This window comes from Chiloscyllium plagiosum, unplaced genomic scaffold (assembly GCF_037043375.1).
Source record: "Chiloscyllium plagiosum isolate Xiang-an unplaced genomic scaffold, Cpla_swu_hap1 HiC_scaffold_27, whole genome shotgun sequence".
In the NCBI taxonomy this organism is placed as follows: domain Eukaryota; kingdom Metazoa; phylum Chordata; class Chondrichthyes; order Orectolobiformes; family Hemiscylliidae; genus Chiloscyllium; species Chiloscyllium plagiosum.
Window position 1 is genome coordinate 65,906,671 of NW_028270165.1, and position 19,592 is coordinate 65,926,262.

Genomic DNA, 19,592 nt, shown 5'->3' on the forward strand with positions numbered 1-19,592 from the left:
GCCCAAGGACCTGTTGCTCTGTTTGGTTGTTCTTTGTTCTCTGATCCGTTGGTTATGGGATCCTTAACTCTGTCTATCACGTGCAACCAGTATGATTTGTCATGTAAATAATTCTGTTTGGTTGCTTCAATATTTTGGCCCTTCAGTGTTTGTGCGCACTCTCAGTGTGCATAAAACGAAACACAAGACCACCCAGAATCTCACCGTTCTGAAAATCCAACGTCACCAGCTGAGCAGGATGTAGCTGTGGGACCCTGCGCAAAGTCTGGCATAAAATTGGCAAGGTATCATAAAGTGTGATGGGGGTGGTGGGGGGGCAGTGCGGCATTCAATTATTTGGATGGGCCCAAATTTGTGGTGCATGTAAACTTGGGAAGGGGGTTTGGAGAAGCAAAAATTCGGGAGGAAGGAAGGTTTGGAATGATATGAACTGTGGGCTAAGATTTGAGGGACAGCAATTTGTGGGGTGATAGTTTGAGGGACAGGCATTGTGAAGGAGGTAATGAGAGACAGAGGGAAGCAAAGTAAATGGTACACAGAGCAGGTCAGTGCCTCTGTCTCTGTGCAGTGGGGTCTCTGTTGTTTTTGGGTGAAACTGTTGAAATGGGGTTAAATACTACTATCTCTTATGGTTAAAGTGGTACAATGATGATGGTCAGGTTGATGTGTGTTTCCATATGTGTTTTTATGTGTTCATGCCTGTGTGTCGACATGTGTCTCCAATGGGTCTCGTTTATTTAAAGTGATACAATACCACCCTCTGGTGGCCTCCCCATGCCACTAGTCAAACAGCAGATTTTGTCGGAGCAATCATTTCAGCCTGTAAATCTCTCAGGTTGCACAATTATGTCCTTTTTGAAACAATGTCTTTGTAGACACAGCACAGCTTTGTCCGGGTGACGTTGCCCCTGAGATGTGACTGAGCCAGTTCTGTACGCATCTTAGCAGCTCACCACGGATCCTATGTGACTTCATATTTTGTACTGTATCAGCCTGCCATGAGGGACCTTGACAAAGGCCTTGCCAAAGTTCATGCAGATAACCTCTACAGCCCTGCCTTCATCAGTCATCTTTGCCACTCCCTCAAAACAATCCTTATCTCCTTCAGAATCTCCTCCAATAATTCTCCATTAACATTAGACAAGATGATAGGAGGATTAGATAGGGTGGACAGTGACAGCCTTTTTCCTCGGATGGTGATGGCTCGCACGCCGAGACATAGCTTTAAATTGAGGGGTGATACATATAGGACAGATGTGAGAGGTAGGTTCTTTACTCAGGGAATATTAAGGGCATGGAATGTCCTGCCTGCAACAGGAGTAGACTCACCAATTTTAAGGGCATTTCAATGGGCATTAGATAAACATATAGATGATAATGGAGTAGTGTAGTTTAGATAGGCTTCAGATTGGTTTCACAGGTTGGCGCAACATCGAGAGCCAAAGGGCCGGTACTGCGCTGGAATGTACAGTTGTAAAATAAGGCTCACTTGCCTGTACTTTCCTGGTTTCTCCTTCTTAAATGAATATTATTAGCTATTTGCCAGTCCTCTCCTTTGACTTAAAGCCCCAGCGATTTCCTCACCCGCCTCCCTCAGCATTCAGGGATAGATCCCGTCATGTCCTGGAGACTTGCCAACCTTAATCCTTTCCAAAACAGCCAACACGTCGTCCTTTCTTCAGGGTTTGCATGCTCTTGAATATCAACATACCCCTGCTTTGAATGACCATCCCCACATCCTCCTCCTTTGCCAATACTGATGCACAGTGTTCAGTAAGGCCCTCGCCCAATCCCTTTAGCTTCACACATTGAGTGGACCTACCTCTTTCCCATCTACCCTCTTGCCCCTTACATACGTATACACTCCCTTGGGACTTTCCTTCATCCAGTTTGCCAAAACTATTTCATGGCCCTATTTAGCCGTCCTACTTCCTTGTTTGAGTTCTTTATGATTTTCTGTGTACTTTCCAAAGTCTCTGTCTAACTTCAGTTTCCCAAATTTTATGTACACTTCCTTTTTTCTGTTTGACTAAGCTCGCAATTTCTCTTGTTATGCAAAGTTCTGAGATCTCACCGTCCTTATCCTTCAATTTTACACTAACATGCTGGTCCTGAAATCTAAATTAACCAGCCTTTTAAAAATTCCCACATGCCAGATGTGGATTTACCCACAAAAAAAAACCTGTCCCTAATGAACATTCCCCAGCTCTGTTGCCTAGTATTGTCTCAGTGAACTTTCCCGTAGGCGTGCTCTTGTCCTTATCCATTTTAAGTAACTTTTAACGGACAGAATTATGATCACTACTCCCTTACATCTTCCCTGTATCCTAATGGCAAAATCATCCCACAAAAAGGAAGATGGTATGACAGAAATCAAGTGGGATTACCAAGAGAGACAAATGGACAAAAGCCATTTGTAAGGTCAGAAATAAGGATGTTGGCCGAAGATTGCATGATGTTCCGCACCATTTAGACAGTTAAAAAAATCACACAACACCGGGTTATAGTCCAACAGGTTGAATTGGAAGCACTCTAGCTTTCGGAGCGACGCTCCTTCATCAAGTGATAGTCACTACCACCTGATGAAGGAGTGTCGCTCCGAAAGCTAGTGTGCTTCCAATTCAACCTGTTGGACTATAACCTGGTGTTGTGTGATTTTTAACTTTGTACACCCCAGTCCAACACCGGCATCTCCAAATCATGACCATTTAGATATGTTGTCTGTGGTTCAACCCTGAGCTGTTACAGTGCGGAAAGTCACAGGGGGAGTGCCATCAGAAGAAAGATTGACTCAAATCTGAGATCTCTTCAGCCATTCTGGGTTCTGGAATGTTCTAGTTATGACAGTCTGCAATCCGTGACTCAGCCAAACACTCCCAGTGTTTTCTTGTTGGAAATACTTGTGGTTTGTGACAGATGGTAATCTGTGATGTGGTTCCGAGGTTTGTATCAATAAGTTTCTGTTGTGCACTGTGCCTTTTAACTCTATGATAGCCCTAGTCTTGCTCCCTCTCTGCACTGGCACTTAACCTGGTTCTCCCCTCTCTGAGTGCCCCCCCCCTTGCCAGTCACCCACACCTTTTCCCACTCTCACCTACCCCCCCTCCCAATCGCAGACCCTTCAATTCTACATTGAATTGCACCCACTGACAGATTTCCTTCCCTAAAGGATACTCGGGACCCCTACTTTGCTGAAGCTGATTCAATCCCCTTGAAAGCGGAGTCGCAGGTAGACAGGGCAGTGAAGAAGGTGTTTGTCATGCCTTCCTTTATTGGACAGTGCATTGAGTATGGGAGCTGGGAGGGCATGTGGCGGCTGAACAGGCCTTTGGCTAGGCCAGTTCGGGACTACTGCGTTCAATTGTGGACTCCCTGCTGCAGGAAGAAGGTGGCGGAACACGAAGGGGCTCAGAAAAGATTTGCAAGGGATAGTCAGCACGGATTTGTTAGCGAGAGATCCTGTCTGACTAATTGGGTATCTTTGTTAAATTGTAAAAGAGTTTCTAAATACATTGGTAAGGGTATTACATTTCAAGTGGTATATCTGGACTTCAGTAAAGCCTTTGATAAAATCTCAGATGGAAGGCTGGTCCAAAAGGTACAACCCCATGGGAGTCAATGTGAGGTAGCAAACTTTATCATGATTGGCTTCCAGATAAGAAGGAAGGGGTAATGTTGGAAGGTTCCTTTAGTGACTGGAAGCCTGCGAGCAGTGGTGTACCACAGTGCTGGGACCCTTGCTGTTCATTATGATAGTGAAGATGATTGGTACACTTCCCTTCATTGCTCAGAGCATTGAGTGAAGGAGTTGGGAGGTCACGTTGCGACTGCACAGGACATTGGCCGGATCACTTTTGGAATATTGCGTGCAATTCTGGTCTCCTTCCTATCGGAAGGATGGTGGAAAACTTGAAAGGGTTCAGAAAAGATCTACAAGGGTTGAAGGGTTTGAGTTATAGGGAGAGGCTGAACAGGCTGGGGCTGTTTTCCCTGGAGCATTAGGAGCTGAGGGGTGACGTTATAGAGGTTTATAAAATCATGAGGGGGCATGGATAGGGTAAATAGACAAAGTATTTTCCCTGGGGTGGGGGAGTCCAGAACTAAGGGGCGTAGGTTTAGAGTGAGAGGGGAAAGATATAAAAGGCATGAGAGGGGCAACGTTTTTACACCGAGGGTGGTGCGTGTATGGAATGAGTAGTTAGAGGAAATGCTGGAGGCTGGTGCACTCACAGCATTTAAAGGGCACCTGGATGGATATATGAATCGGAAGCGTTTAGAAGGATACGGGCCAACTGCTGGCAAACTGGACTAGGTTGGGTTAGGATATCTGGTTGGTCAATTGGAATGAAGGGTCTTTTTCTATGCTGTTCATCTCTATGACTCTATGACTGTATGTGCATTAACAATTTGAATGTGAATGCCGAAGGTATAACTAATAGGTTGCAAGTGAGGAGAAAATTATTGTTGTTGCTAATAGTAAGGAGGATGATATCTGGCCACAATCTGGTATTGGTCAGCTGGTAGACTGGGCAGAGCAATGGTAAATGGAATTTAATGCTGATAAGTAATATATTTAGGATATTTCGTTGGCACGGACGAGTTGGACAGCAGTATCTGTGCTGTACAGCTCTATGACATCAAGTGTGAGGTGGGGGGTCTAACAAGTGACAGACATACACAATGAATGGCAAATCACTAGAGAGTACTGAGGAACAAAAGGACCTTAGTGTAGGAATCCCCGAAGGTGTCAGCACAGACACATAGGCTGGTGAAGAATTCAGACAAGATGCTTACCTTTTGTCAGGGTCAACCCGGTGGACCCCATAGAATATGAGTTCCCTAACTGGGGCTGTTAATCTGGTCCAATCAGGGAGTCCTGGCCGACAGATATAAACAGGAGTGTTACGTTAGAGCCCGGGTGTCCTTGGAGAAGGAGCACGGGGTGTCGACCAACACCCTGGAGTTGTTCAGGGAGAGGTGGGTGCCGCAGGGAGTGGAGTGCATCATTTCTCCCTCCAATTCTATTTTGATTTAGTCCCTCCCCTCCCCTTCACTGTTTTGATCACACAGCACTGCCCTTTGATGTGAAGGGCAGTGTTTGTCACTGGCCACCCGGGTGTTTTCCTATCTTCCTGGTGGTGGAATTTGAATAAAGTTTCGTGCACTTTGTGTCTTTCACTGTGTCTCACACCTGCACACACACACCATGGGTGCTGGGGAAAAAAATAAGCACTACCGCAGTTAGGCGGTAGTGTGGGAGTTAAATTAAAAAAACGGAGTGTAAGGGCAGAAAAAACGAAAAAAAAGAAGAAAAAAAAATAAACAGGAGTGTCAGGGGTCCTGCTCACTCTGAGAGTTGGATCGGTGTCAAGGGCTCTCCATGTGTGAACAAAGGGTGACTCGGTGATGGGCTACCAGCGTCTGTGCAGTTATTTCAGCCATCATTAGTCACGACCTAGAATATTGGAGCAAGTTTTGAAAACGTTACCCGAAATTGTTTTGGCCTCAAATGAAGCCGGCCAGGCAGTATCGGAGAAGCAGGAGACTGCATTTTGAGCATAAGCCCTTCATCAGAAATGTGGCCGCATTCCTGATGAAGAGTGCATACTTGTAAACATTGACTGTCCTGCTCCTCGGATGCTGCCTGACTGGCTGTGGTTTACCAGCACCACTCTCTTTGGCTCTGATCTCCAGCATCTGCAGTTCCCACCTTCTCCCGGTGATGAATCAGTAATGTGCAGCTCTGGTGACCGCACTCCTGAAAGGAGGTGAGCGCACTGGAGAGGGTACAGAGGAGATCCCACCAGGATGTTACTTGGAATTGGAGGTCTCAATTAAGAGGGGAGACTGGATAGGCTGGGCTTTTTGGTGTAGAGGAAGTCGAGGGGGTGATCTCACTCAGGTAGACAAAATTATGAGAGGCATAAGATAGAGTGGATTACGAGAATCTCTCCCATATGGCAGATGTGTCAAAGATCAGAGAGTATACATGTAATGAGTGGGGACTAAGTATTTTGAGGAAACCTGAGAAAAGTATTTTTCACCCAGAGGGTGGTAGATATATTCACTGTATTACCTGAGAGGATAATGGAGGCAGGTACACTGGAGAAAATCTAAGAACCATCTGGGATGAGCACAAAAAATGCCAGGGAGGAGTAGATTATGGACCAAATGCAGGTCAAATGGGAATAGGGTAGTTTGGTTTTTGTTATTTGGCATTGACGTGGTGGGCTAGTGACAGCAGAGAGACCAGATAAGAGAGTGAGACACAGTTAATGAGTGTTTCTGTGTGTGTGTCTGTGTGTGAGCGTGTGTGTATGTGTGTCTGTGTGTGTGTGCACGTGCGTGAGAGAGAGAGACTCACTGAGTGTGTGAGAGAGAGAGAGACAGATAGACTGAGCAAGTGTGTGTGAGAGAGAGATGAGTGAGTGAGATTGAGTGAGTGAGGGACTGAGTGAGAGAGAGAGAGAGAAAGAGGAAATGAGTGAGTGTGTGAGAGAGAGATGAGTGAGTGAGATTGAGTGAGTGAGGGACTGAGTGAGAGAGAGAGAGAAAGAGGAAATGAGTGACTGTGTGAGAGAGAGCGTGAGTGAGTGAGACAGAAAGAGAGAGAGAGAGATTTTCATCAGTACTTTCAGTGCGGGAAGGGAGCTCAGGTACTGGTGGTGAGGTCCCAGGGACAGCATAGAGAAATAGAGAGAAGGCAACAGGGAGAGAATTACAAGAAGAAAAAGACACAGAGAAAGTGGAAGACAGAGAGAGAGAGGGTGTGAGAGAGAGAATAAGAGCGAGGTCTTCATCAATTCTTTCAGACGGAGCCACAGCACATTCACCATGATGCCATTCAGCCCATCGTGTCACAGAACCAACTCCCTGTGTTTGGGAGGGGGTTGGCAGAGGGTGAGGAGCGAATAGGAGTGGGACAGGCGTGGGGGGAGAGGGAGGAGCTGGGGACTGATTTTAATTTCGTGCGGGCACTTTTCTGACCCCCGAAACTCTTTTCCTTTCCCAAACGTGTGCCAACCCCGAAGGAGGAAGATTCATTGATGCCCCTCCACCTACAATACACTCCCCACCTCCCCCTTTGGAAACGAATGATTTCAGTCTTCCCCCAGCCCAAATAAAACAACGAATTGGGACAGTTTAGTCAACTCTGCCCCGCCCCCCACCCCAACCCAACCCAAGATGGGGGTATTTATTGTCAGCGGACACAAATTCAGTGGCGCGACACGGGTGGTGTTCCTTTAAGGGAGCCCGCGGTTACGTCAGACGCAGGTCAACGGGGGCGGAGCGCGGCGGTGGGAGTTGACGTCAGGCGACGCGGAAGGGGGCGTGGCAGTGAGGTGCGAGCTGACGTCAGACGTAGGCCCCGGAAGATGGCGGCGGCTGGAGGAGGAGGAGGGGAGCGCGAGAGCGGCGAGAAGTCCCCCCTTCTGCCCGGGGGGGAGACCCCGGGTCTGGGGCCAGAGGCTGTTGCTAGGCCGGCCGCCGGGATGGGGGCAGGTGAGAGTGGCGGGGGGCGGCACTGTTGGGAACGGCCTGTGATAAATATATGCGCACGTATATCAATGTATGGGGAGGGGCAGGTGAGAGGGGGACTCACCCCTTGGGGGTGGGAGTGTGGGTGACCCAGGGGCCAGAGGCTGTTGCTAGGCTGAGCCCCAGGACGGGGCAGTTCGCTCAGTCTTATGTGGGGTGTGGGGGTGTGGCAGGGGTTGTGATATGTGTATGCATGTTTGTCAGTATACAGGAGGGGTAATCATTCTGGAAGTAAGTGGGAGACCCAGGGGTCAGAGGCTGTTGCTAGACTTGTCCCTGGGATGGGGCAGCCGACTGAATCGTTGTGGGCAGGGGTAGTAATATGTATATACATGTTTGTCAGTATATGTGTAGGTGCAGGTGAGTGGGAGACCCCGGGACCCAAGGCTATTGCCCAACTGCAAAAGTGGGTGCTGCAGATGCTGGAGATTAGTGTCAAGACTAGAGTGGTGCTGGAAAAGCACAGCAGGTCAGGCAGCATCCGAGGAGCAGGGAAATCAACGTTTCGGGACTGGTCAGCTCACTCGTCTTGGTGGGCTGGTGTGGTGTAAGATATTTAAATCTGTGTCAATACATTTCGAGGATCTGCTGAGAGGGTATTAATCCCTGGTGTGAATGGGAGAGCCTGGGGCCAGAGACTGTTGCTAGTCTGGCCCCTAGGATGGGGCAGCTCACTGATTCTTTGGTTGACGAGAAGGTTGGTAATATATGTATTTATGTTTTTCAGTATATGGGAAGGGGCAGGTGTGATGGGTATTCAACCCTGGATTGATTGGGAGAGTGTGGGGCCAGAGGCTGTTGCTAGATTGGGCCTCATGATGGGGCAGCTCATTGAGTATTTGCAGGGGACAAAGGATGGGGTAATGCGCACACATGTTGATATATTTGGATGAGCAGGTAGTGGGGTATTTGTCCTGGGGCAGTGTGGGACCTTGGGGCTACAGGCTATTGTTAGGCAGCATCCTTGATTTGGGGAAGGGGGCTGCAGATGAATGGGGCAGGGGTTTGGGAGAGATGTAACATAAATACGTATATGTCAGGGCGTAGGGAAGAGGCAGGTGAGTGTGTGGTGTATTCCTGTGGCATAATGCCATTGTTAGGCTTAGCTCTTGGATGGGCATTGTTTAGTAAGGCCTGGGGTGGGTGGGCTGTATACATGTCAATATATGGCGAGGGTTAGGTAAAGATGTTCTGTACCCTCTTACTGAACCCGAGGCTGTTCTGGACCGGCCCCTGGGATGGGGGTGCAGGTGAGAACACCTGAGACGGTTTGGGGAGGAGAGAGGTGGTCAGAGAATATAAATATGCCTGCATACATCAATATATGGTGCAGCCAGGCGAGAGGGGTTGTATATGTGGAGAGTGAATCCTGGGGCAGTGGTCAGAGGCTGTTGCTAGGTTGCCCCTGGGGACAAGAGTTAATGTGGGGGTGTGGATGGGGGGTTGAGGTTGAATACAGATAGGTGCACAAATTTACTGGGTGCTTTTTGAGAGACAGAGGCCTGGAATGTGGATATCAGTAGACCAGGGTGAGAGCTCCTGGTGAACATGAGTAAATGTAGAGGGATGAGTATGTCACAAGGTTGCTAAGGGGATTTGAGATGGGAGATGGGGGGTGCAGGGAGGGATGGGCTGAGAGCTGGGCTACGGGGGAGTTGATTGTTGGGTCCAGCATTGATCGCTCCTATTCCCAGTTGCCTCCCGGGAGAAGCTGGTTGTGAGCTGCCTTCTTGAACTGATGTAGGATAGACCCATAATGTCCCGCAAAGAAAAAAATTCCCAGGATTCTGACACATTGACGCTGAAGAAATGGCCAATATATTTTTGAATTGGGGTGAGGAAGGGCTCGGAGGTGGACTTGCAGGGGCTGTTATTCCCATGTATCTGCTGCCCCTTGTCCTTCAGGGTGGAAGTGGCCGTAGAGTTTTGGGAAGGTGCTGTCTGAGGACCCTCGGGGAGTTTCTGCAGTGCATCTTGTAGACAGTACACACTGCTGCTACTAAGCGTCGGGGGCTGCAGGGAGGGCGGGCGGAGGTGTTTGTGGGTGTGGTACCAATCGAGCGGGGGGCTGCTTTGACCCTGGACAGTTTTGAGCTTCCAGAGTGGTGTCGGAGTTGCCCCCCGTTAGGGGCAAGTGGGGAGTATTCCTTCACCCTCTTGACTTATGCCTTGGTGGGACAGGGCGTTGGGGGTAGTCAGGAGGGGAGTTACTCGCTGCAGGATTCCCAGCCTCTAACCTGCTCTTGTAGCCGCTGGGTTTATATGGGACTGGGTCCGGGTCAGTTTCTGGTCAATGGTAACCCCCAGGATGTTGATAGTGGGGGGGAGGGGGGAATTCAGTGATGGTAACATCATAGAATCTCGGGGGGGAGGGGGGGAGTGAAGCATGGTGATGGTTCGATTCTTTCTTGTTGGACTTGTGTATTGCCTGGAATTAATGGCCATGAACATGATAGCCAGAGAGACGGGATTGGCTCATATTCCACCCACAGTGTGTCTTTCTTCCTCATTATTGAGGTTTTGAACGGGGAATTCCAGATAGGCATAACTCCACTTGGAACAGAAACTACAGCCTCTGCTCATCGAGTAAACATAACCCAACATACCCAACTTTCCTCTCCACTGTCCCCCGTCAGTGATATATGTATTTATGTTTTTCAGTATATGGGAAGGGGCAGGTGAGAGGGGTATTCAACCCTGGAGTGATTGGGAGAGTGTGGGGCCAGAGGCTGTTGCTATATTGGGCCTCATGATGGGGCGGCTAATTGAATCTTGGTAGAGGAGAAGGGATGGGATAATGCGTGCACATGTTGATATATTCGGAAGGACAGCACAGGGTCAGATACAGAGTAAAGCTCCCTCAACACTGTCCCCTCCAATCAAACACTCCCAGCACGGGATGAGTTACAGAGTAAGGTTCCCTCCAAACTGGTGTGCAGAGGTTGCAGCACATCTCTGGTTGGGAGGGAGTGTATGGGCCAGACAGGGGTACAGAGATAGGGAGGGGGTGTATGGGCTGGAAGGGGTTACATAGGGAGGGGATGTGGGGGGTTACAGAGATAGAGGGTGGAGGGGCTAGAAGGGGTGACAGAGATAGGGAGGAGGGTGTAGGGGGTGAGAGATATAGGGAGGAGGGTGTAGTGGGGTGACAGAGGTAGGGAGGAGGGTGTAGTGGGGTGACAGAGGTAGGGAGGAGGGTGTAGTGGGGTGACAGAGGTAGGGAGGAGGGTGTAGTGGGGTGACAGAGGTAGGGAGGAGGGTGTAGTGGGGTGACAGAGGTAGGGAGGAGGGTGTAGTGGGGTGACAGAGGTAGGGAGGAGGGTGTAGTGGGGTGACAGAGGGAGGGAGGAGGGTGTAGGGGGTGACAGAGGGAGGGAGGGGCTGTAGGGGCTGGAAGGGGGTGACCGAGGTAGTGAGGGGGTGTAGGGGCCGGAGGGGGTGATAGAAGTAGGGTGGAGGGTGTAGGAGCTGGAGGGTGTGATAGTGATAGGGAGGGGCTGTAGAGGGTTACAGAGATAGGGAGGGGGTGTAGGTGGTAGCAGAGATAGGGAGGAGGGTATAGGGGCCAGAGGGGGTGACAGAGATAGGAAGGAGGGAGTAGGGGGATACAGAGATAGGGAGGGGCTGTAGAGAGTTACAGAGATAGAGAGTGGGTGTAGCAGCTAACAGAGGTAGGGAGGGGGTGTAGGGGCTGGAAGGGGGTGACGAGGTAAGGAGGAGGGTGTAGGGGCCAGAGGGTGTGACAGAGTTAGGGAGGAGGGTGTAGAGGGTTACAGAGATAGGGGGTGTAGGGGTGTTAGAGAGAGAGAGAGGGAGGGGGTGTAGGGGGGTTAGAGAGAGAGAGGGAGGGGGTGTAGGGGGGTTAGAGAGAGAGAGGGAGGGGGTGTAGGGGGGGTTAGAGAGAGAGGGAGGGGGTGCAGGGGGGGTTACAGAGAGAGAGGGAGGGGGTTGCAGTGGGTGTGTATGTGTTGGTACTGGCTGCAGTAACCCTCCTCTCCCTCTCTCCTTAGCGGTATTCCCGGAGTTCCCAGAGAGCGTTCCGACCGTGTTTCCTGGTGAGGACCCCCCACCGTACTCCCCCCTGACCAGCCCCGAGAGCGGGGGCAGCCCCGTTATTAACTGCCGTGTGTGCCAATCCCTCATCAACGTGGAGGGCAAGATGCATCAGCACGTGGTGAAGTGTGCCATCTGTAACGAGGCCACGGTGAGGGTGGGGGTAACTGGGAACGTGGGCATCGGTGGGGGGTGTTCGGGGGGGTGGGTGAGCTGAGAACGGGATTGTGGACGTGAGCAGGGAATGCAGGGGGAGGGATGACAGGTTTGACCGAGCAGTGGTCGGTCAGCACTGACTGACCTGATGGGTGAGGGGGTGTGCTCAGCTGTAATTCCATGCAATCCGACGCTCTCCATCATCATTCCCACAGGAAATAACGGTATTTCTCTCCTTGTCTCCCTCTCCCCACTTTGTTCATGTCCTGTGCTCCCTCGCGCCCTCCCTCCCTCCTTCACTCTCCCTCCTTGCTTTGCTCTCCATCCCTCCCTCGCTCTCGCTTTCTCTCTGCCCACCCATCGCCCTCGCTCTCTCTCCCCCTGCCTGCCCGTCTCCCTCGCTCACTCTCTCTCTCTCTCTCTCTCCCTGCCTGTCTCCCTCGCTCTCTCTCTCTCTCTCTCTCTCCCTGCCTGTCTCCTGCGCGCTCTCTCTCTCTCTCTCTCTCCCTGCCTGTCTCCCTCGCTCTCTCACTCTCTCTCTCCCTGCCCGTCTCCCTCGCTCACTCTCTCTCTCTCTCCCTGCCTGTCTCCCTCGCTCTCTCTCTCTCTCTCTCTCTCCCTGCCTGTCTCCTGCGCGCTCTCTCTCTCTCTCTCTCTCCCTGCCTGTCTCCCTCGCGCTCTCTCTCTCTCTCCCTGCCCGTCTCCCTTGCTCTCTCACTCTCTCTCTCCCTGCCTGTCTCCCTCGCTCTCTCTCTCTCTCTCTCTCCCCCTGCCCGTCTCCCTCGCTCTCTCTCTCTCCCCCTGCCCGTCTCCCTCGCTCTCTCTCTCTCCCCCTGCCCGTCTCCCTCGCTCTCTCTCTCTCCCCCTGCCCGTCTCCCTCGCTCTCTCTCTCTCCCCCTGCCCGTCTCCCTCGCTCTCTCTCTCTCCCCCTGCCCGTCTCCCTCGCTCTCTCTCTCTGTCTCTCTCCCTGCCTGTCTCCCTCACTCTCTCTCTCTCTCTCCCCCTGCCCGTCTCCCTCGCTCTCTCTCTCTCCCCCTGCCCGTCTCCCTCGCTCTCTCTCTCTCTCCCTGCCCGTCTCCCTCGCTCTCTCTCTCTCTCCCTGCCCGTCTCCCTCGCTCTCTCTCTCTCCCTGCCCGTCTCCCTCGCGCTCTCTCTCTCTCTCTCCCCCTGCCCGTCTCACCCCTCTCTCTCTGTCCCTGCCCGTCTCACCCCTCTCTCTCTGTCCCTGCCCGTCTCCCCCCCCCGTCTCTCTCTCCCTGCCCGTCTCCCCCCCCCGTCTCTCTCTCTCCCTGCCCGTCTCCCCCCCCCGTCTCTCACTCCCTGCCCCTCTCCCTCGCTCGCGCTCTCTCCCTGCCCCTCTGCCTCGCTCGCGCTCTCTCTCCCTGCCCCTCTCCCTCACTCGCGCTCTCTCTCCCTGCCCCTCTCCCTCGCTCGCGCTCTCTCTCCCTGCCCCTCTCCCTCGCTCGCGCTCTCTCTCCCTGCCCCTCTGCCTCGCTCGCGCTCTCTCTCCCTGCCCCTCTGCCTCGCTCGCGCTCTCTCTCCCTGCCCCTCTGCCTCGCTCGCGCTCTCTCTCCCTGCCCCTCTGCCTCGCTCGCGCTCTCTCTCCCTGCCCCTCTGCCTCGCTCGCGCTCTCTCTCCCTGCCCCTCTGCCTCGCTCGCGCTCTCTCTCCCTGCCCCTCTGCCTTGCTCGCGCTCTCTCTCCCTGCCCCTCTGCCTCGCTCGCGCTCTCTCTCCCTGCCCCTCTGCCTCGCTCGCGCTCTCTCTCCCTGCCCCTCTGCCTCGCTCGCGCTCTCTCTCCCTGCCCCTCTGCCTCGCTCGCGCTCTCTCTCCCTGCCCCTCTGCCTCGCTCGCGCTCTCTCTCCCTGCCCCTCTGCCTCGCTCGCGCTCTCTCTCCCTGCCCCTCTGCCTCGCTCGCGCTCTCTCTCCCTGCCCCTCTGCCTCGCTCGCGCTCTCTCTCCCTGCCCCTCTGCCTCGCTCGCGCTCTCTCTCCCTGCCCCTCTGCCTCGCTCGCGCTCTCTCTCCCTGCCCCTCTCCCTCGCTCGCGCTCTCTCTCCCTGCCCCTCTCCCTCGCTCGCGCTCTCTCTCCCTGCCCCTCTCCCTCACTCGCGCTCTCTCTCCCTGCCTCTCTCTCTCTCTTCCCCTGCCCGTCTCCCTCTCTCTCTCTCTCTCTCGCGCTCTCTCTCCCTGCCCATCTCCCTCGTGCTCTCTCTCTCCCTGCCCCTCGCCCTCTTTCTCTCTCTCTCGCTCCCCCTGCCCATCTCCCTCGCTCTCTCTCTCTCTCTCTCCCCCTTCCCGTCTCTCTCGCTCTCTCTTTCTCTCTCTCTCCCCCCGTCCTTCTCCCTCGCTCTCTCTCTCCCTGCCCGTCTCCCACGCGCTCGCTCGCTCTCTCTCGCTCGCTCTCTCTCTCTCTCTCTCTCTCTCTCTCTCTCTCGCTCTCTCTCTCTCACCCTGTCTGTCTCCCTCGCGCTCCCTCTCTCCCTGCCCGACTCCCTTGCACTCTCTCTCTCTCTCTCTACCCCTGCCCGACTCCCTCGCGCTCTTTCTCTCTCTCCCCCTGCCCGACTCCCTCGCGCTCTCTCTCTCCCCCTGCCGACTCCCTCTCGCTCTCTCTCTCCCCCTGCCCGACTCCCTCGCGCTCTCTCTCTCCCCCTGCCCGACTCCCTCGCGCTCTCTCTCTCCCCCTGCCCGACTCCCTCGCGCTCTCTCTCTCCCCCTGCCCGACTCCCTCGCGCTCTCTCTCTCCCCCTGCCCGACTCCCTCGCGCTCTCTCTCTCCCCCTGCCCGACTCCCTCGCGCTCTCTCTCTCCCCCTGCCCGACTCCCTCGCGCTCTCTCTCTCCCCCTGCCCGACTCCCTCGCGCTCTCTCTCTCCCCCTGCCCGACTCCCTCGCGCTCTCTCTCTCCCCCTGCCCGACTCCCTCGCGCTCTCTCTCTCCCCCTGCCCGACTCCCTCGCGCTCTCTCTCTCCCCCTGCCCGACTCCCTCGCGCTCTCTCTCTCCCCCTGCCCGACTCCCTCGCGCTCTCTCTCTCCCCCTGCCCGACTCCCTCGCTCTCGCTCTCTCCCCCTGCCCGACTCCCTCGCGCTCCCTCTCTCCCCCTGCCCGACTCCCTCGCGCTCCCTCTCTCCCCCTGCCCGACTCCCTCGCGCTCCCTCTCTCCCCCTGCCCGACTCCCTCGCGCTCCCTCTCTCCCCCTGCCCGACTCCCTCGCTCTCCCTCTCTCCCCCTGCCCGACTCCCTCGCGCTCCCTCTCTCCCCCTGCCCGACTCCCTCGCGCTCCCTCTCTCCCCCTGCCCGACTCCCTCGCGCTCCCTCTCTCCCCCTGCCCGACTCCCTCGCGCTCCCTCTCTCCCCCTGCCCGACTCCCTCGCGCTCCCTCTCTCCCCCTGCCCGACTCCCTCGCGCTCTCTCTCTCCCACTGCCGGACTCCCTCGCGCTCGCTCTCTCCCCCTGCCCGACTCCCTCGCGCTCCCTCTCTCCCCCTGCCCGACTCCCTCGCGCTCCCTCTCTCCCCCTGCCCGACTCCCTCGCGCTCCCTCTCTCCCCCTGCCCGACTCCCTCGCGCTCCCTCTCTCCCCCTGCCCGACTCCCTCGCGCTCCCTCTCTCCCCCTGCCCGACTCCCTCGCGCTCCCTCTCTCCCCCTGCCCGACTCCCTCGCGCTCCCTCTCTCCCCCTGCCCGACTCCCTCGCGCTCCCTCTCTCCCCGTGTCCGACTCCCTCGCGCTCCCTCTCTCCCCCTGCCCGACTCCCTCGCGCTCCCCCTCTCCCCCTGCCCGACTCCCTCGCGCTCCCTCTCTCCCCCTGCCCGACTCCCTCGCGCTCTCTCTCTCCCACTGCCGGACTCCCTCGCGCTCGCTCTCTCCCCCTGCCCGACTCCCTCGCGCTCCCTCTCTCCCCCTGCCCGACTCCCTCGTGCTCCCTCTCTCCCCCTGCCCGACTCCCTCGCGCTCCCTCTCTCCCCCTGCCCGACTCCCTCGCGCTCCCTCTCTCCCCCTGCCCGACTCCCTCGCGCTCCCTCTCTCCCCCTGCCCGACTCCCTCGCGCTCCCTCTCTCCCCCTGCCCGACTCCCTCGCGCTCCCTCTCTCCCCGTGTCCGACTCCCTCGCGCTCCCTCTCTCCCCCTGCCCGACTCCCTCGCTCTCTCTCTCTCTCCCTGCCCGACTCCCTCGCTCTCTCTCTCTCCCTGCCCGTCTCCCTCGCGCTCCCTCTCTCCCCCTGCCCGACTCCCTCGCGCTCCCTCTCTCCCCCTGCCCGACTCCCTCGCGCTCCCTCTCTCCCCCTGCCCGACTCCCTCGCGCTCCCTCTCTCCCCTGCCCGACTCCCTCGCGCTCCCTCTCTCCCCCTGCCCGACTCCCTCGCGCTCCCTCTCTCCCCCTGCCCGACTCCCTTGCGCTCCCTCTCTCCCCCTGCCCGACTCCCTCGCGCTCCCTCTCTCCCCCTGCCCGACTCCCTCGCGCTCCCTCTCTCCCCCTGCCCCTCTCCCTCGCTCACGCTCTCACGCTCTCCCTGCCCCTCTCCCTCGCTCACGCTCTCTCTCTCTCCCTGTCCGTCTCCCTCGCTCTCTCTCTCTCTCCCTGCCCGACTCCCTCGCTCTCTCTCTCTCCCTGCCCGTCTCCCTCGCTCTCTCTCTCTCCCTGCCCGTCTCCCTCGCTCTCTCTCTCTCCCTGCCCGTATCCCTCGCGCTCGCTCTCTCTCCCCGCCCGTTTCCCTCGCGCTCGCTCTCTCTCTCCCTGCCGTCTCCCTCGCTCTCTCTCTCCTTGCCCGTCTCCCTCGCGCTCTCTCTCTCTCTCCCTGCGCGTCTCCCTCACTCTCTCTCTCTGCGCGTCTCCCTCACGCTCGCTCTCTCTCACCCTGCCCGTCTCCCTCGCTCTCTCTCTCTCTCTCCCTGCCCGTCTCCCTCGCTCTCTCTCTCTCTCCCTGCCCGTCTCCCTCGCTCTCTCTCTCCCTGCCCGTCCCCCTCGCTCGCTCTATCTCTCCCTGCCCGTCTCCCTCGCTCTTTCTCTCTCCCTGCCCGTCTCCCTCACTCTCTCTCTCTCCCTGCCCGTCTCCCTCGCTCTCTCTGTCTCCCTGCCCGTCCCCCTCGCTCGCTCTATCTCTCCCTGCCCGTCTCCCTCGCTCTCTCTCTCTCCCTGCCCGTCTCCCTCGCGCTCGCTCTCTCTCCCTGCCCGTCTCCCTCGCGCTCGCTCTCTCTCCCTGCCCGTCTCCCTCGCGCTCGCTCTCTCTCCCTGCCCGACTCCCTTGCGCTCGCTCTCTCTCTCCCTGCCCGTCTCCCTCGCTCTCTCTCTCTCTCTCTCCCTGCCCGTCTCCCTCGCTCTCTGTCTCTCCCTGCCCGTCTCCCTCGCTCTCTCTCGCTCCCTGCCCGTCTCCCTCGCTCTCTCTCTCTCCCTGCCCGTCTCCCTCGCTCTCTCTCTCTCCCTGCCCGTCTCCCTCGCTCTCTCTCTCTCCCTGCCCGTCTCCCTCGCTCTCTCTCTCTCCCTGCCCGTCTCCCTCGCTCTCTCTCGCTCCCTGCCCGTCTCCCTCGATCTCTCTCGCTCCCTGCCCGTCTCCCTCGATCTCTCTCGCTCCCTGCCCGTCTCCCTCGCTCTCTCTCGCTCCCTGCCCGTCTCCCTCGCTCTCTCTCGCTCCCTGCCCGTCTCCCTCGCTCTCTCTCGCTCCCTGCCCGTCTCCCTCGCTCTCTCTCGCTCCCTGCCCGTCTCCCTCGCTCTCTCTCGCTCCCTGCCCGTCTCCCTCGCTCTCTCTCGCTCCCTGCCCGTCTCCCTCGCTCTCTCTCGCTCCCTGCCCGTCTCCCTCGCTCTCTCTCGCTCCCTGCCCGTCTCCCTCGCTCTCTCTCGCTCCCTGCCCGTCTCCCTCGCTCTCTCTCGCTCCCTGCCCGTCTCCCTCGCTCTCTCTCTCTCCCTGCCCGTCTCCCTCGCTCTCTCTCTCTCCCCCCGCCCGTCTCCCTCGCGCTCGCTCGCTCTCCCCCTGCCCGTCTCCCACGCGCTCGCTCGCTCTCCCCCTGCCCGTCTCCCTCGCGCTCGCTCGCTCTCCCCCTGCCCGTCTCCCTCGCGCTCGCTCGCTCTCCCCCTGCCCGTCTCCCTCGCGCTCGCTCGCTCTCCCCGCCCCTCTCCCTCTCGCGCTCTCTCTCCCCGCCCCTCTCCCTCGCTCGCGCTCTCTCTCCCTGCCCCTCTCCCTCGCTCGCGCTCTCTCTCCCTGCCCCTCTGCCTCGCTCGCGCTCTCTCTCCCTGCCCCTCTCCCTCGCTCGCGCTCTCTCTCCCTGCCCCTCTCCCTCGCTCGCGCTCTCTCTCCCTGCCCCTCTCCGTCGCTCGCGCTCTCTCTCCCTGCCCGTCTCCCTCGCTCGCGCTCTCTCTCCCTGCCCCTCTCCCTCGCTCGCGCTCTCTCTCCCTGCCCCTCTGCCTCGCTCGCGCTCTCTCTCCCTGCCCCTCTGCCTCGCTCGCGCTCTCTCTCCCTGCCCCTCTCCCTCGCTCAAGCTCTCTCTCCCTTCCCCTCTCCCTCGCTCGCGCTCTCTCTCCCTGCCCCTCTGCCTCGCTCGCGCTCTCTCCCCCTGCCCGACTCCCTCGCGCTCCCTCTCTCCCCCTGCCCGACTCCCTCGCGCTCCCTCTCTCCCCCTGCCCGACTCCCTCGCGCTCCCTCTCTCCCCCTGCCCGACTCCCTCGCGCTCCCTCTCTCCCCCTGCCCGACTCCCTCGCGCTCCCTCTCTCCCCCTGCCCGACTCCCTCGCGCTCCCTCTCTCCCCCTGCCCGACTCCCTCGCGCTCCCTCTCTCCCCCTGCCCGACTCCCTCGCGCTCCCTCTCTCCCCCTGCCCGACTCCCTCGCGCTCCCTCTCTCCCCCTGCCCGACTCCCTCGCGCTCCCTCTCTCCCCCTGCCCGACTCCCTCGCGCTCCCTCTCTCCCCCTGCCCGACTCCCTCGCGCTCCCTCTCTCCCCCTGCCCGACTCCCTCGCGCTCCCTCTCTCCCCCTGCCCGACTCCCTCGCGCTCCCTCTCTCCCCCTGCCCGACTCCCTCGCGCTCCCTCTCTCCCCCTGCCCGACTCCCTCGCGCTCCCTCTCTCCCCCTGCCCGACTCCCTCGCGCTCCCTCTCTCCCCCTGCCCGACTCCCTCGCGCTCCCTCTCTCCCCCTGCCCGACTCCCTCGCGCTCCCTCTCTCCCCCTGCCCGACTCCCTCGCGCTCCCTCTCTCCCCCTGCCCGACTCCCTCGCGCTCCCTCTCTCCCCCTGCCCGACTCCCTCGCGCTCCCTCTCTCCCCCTGCCCGACTCCCTCGCGCTCCCTCTCTCCCCCTGCCCGACTCCCTCGCGCTCCCTCTCTCCCCCTGCCCGACTCCCTCGCGCTCCCTCTCTCCCCCTGCCCGACTCCCTCGCGCTCCCTCTCTCCCCCTGCCCGACTCCCTCGCGCTCCCTCTCTCCCCCTGCCCGACTCCCTCGCGCTCCCTCTCTCCCCCTGCCCGACTCCCTCGCGCTCCCTCTCTCCCCCTGCCCGACTCCCTCGCGCTCCCTCTCTCCCCCTGCCCGACTCCCTCGCGCTCCCTCTCTCCCCCTGCCCGACTCCCTCGCGCTCCCTCTCTCCCCCTGCCCGACTCCCTCGCGCTCCCTCTCTCCCCCTGCCCGACTCCCTCGCGCTCCCTCTCTCCCCCTGCCCGACTTCCTCGCTCACGCTCTCACGCTCTCCCTGCCCCTCTCCCTCGCTCACGCTCTCTCTCTCTCCCTGTCCGTCTCCCTCGCTCTCTCTCTCTCTCCCTGCCCGACTCCCTCGCTCTCTCTCTCTCCCTGCCCGTCTCCCTCGCTCTCTCTCTCTCCCTGCCCGTCTCCCTCGCTCTCTCTCTCTCCCTTCCCGTCTCCCTCGCTCTC

The 19,592-nt window shown here is 57.9% G+C and overlaps 1 protein-coding gene across 6 annotated transcripts in view; it reads left to right on the forward strand.

Moving 5' to 3' along the window:
• The first annotated feature begins 7,375 nt into the window (after positions 1 to 7,375).
• LOC122543613 (type 1 phosphatidylinositol 4,5-bisphosphate 4-phosphatase-like) overlaps positions 7,376 to 19,592 on the forward strand; it is a 34,102-nt gene continuing 21,885 nt past the window's right edge. For all 6 annotated transcript variants that reach the window (XM_087974788.1, XM_087974786.1, XM_087974791.1 and 3 more), the window contains exons 1-2: positions 7,376 to 7,503; positions 11,550 to 11,743. In XM_087974788.1, coding sequence (XP_087830914.1) covers positions 7,377 to 7,503; positions 11,550 to 11,743 — 321 coding nt within the window. In that variant the 5' untranslated portion in view covers position 7,376. The remainder of the gene's footprint in view (positions 7,504 to 11,549; positions 11,744 to 19,592) is intronic.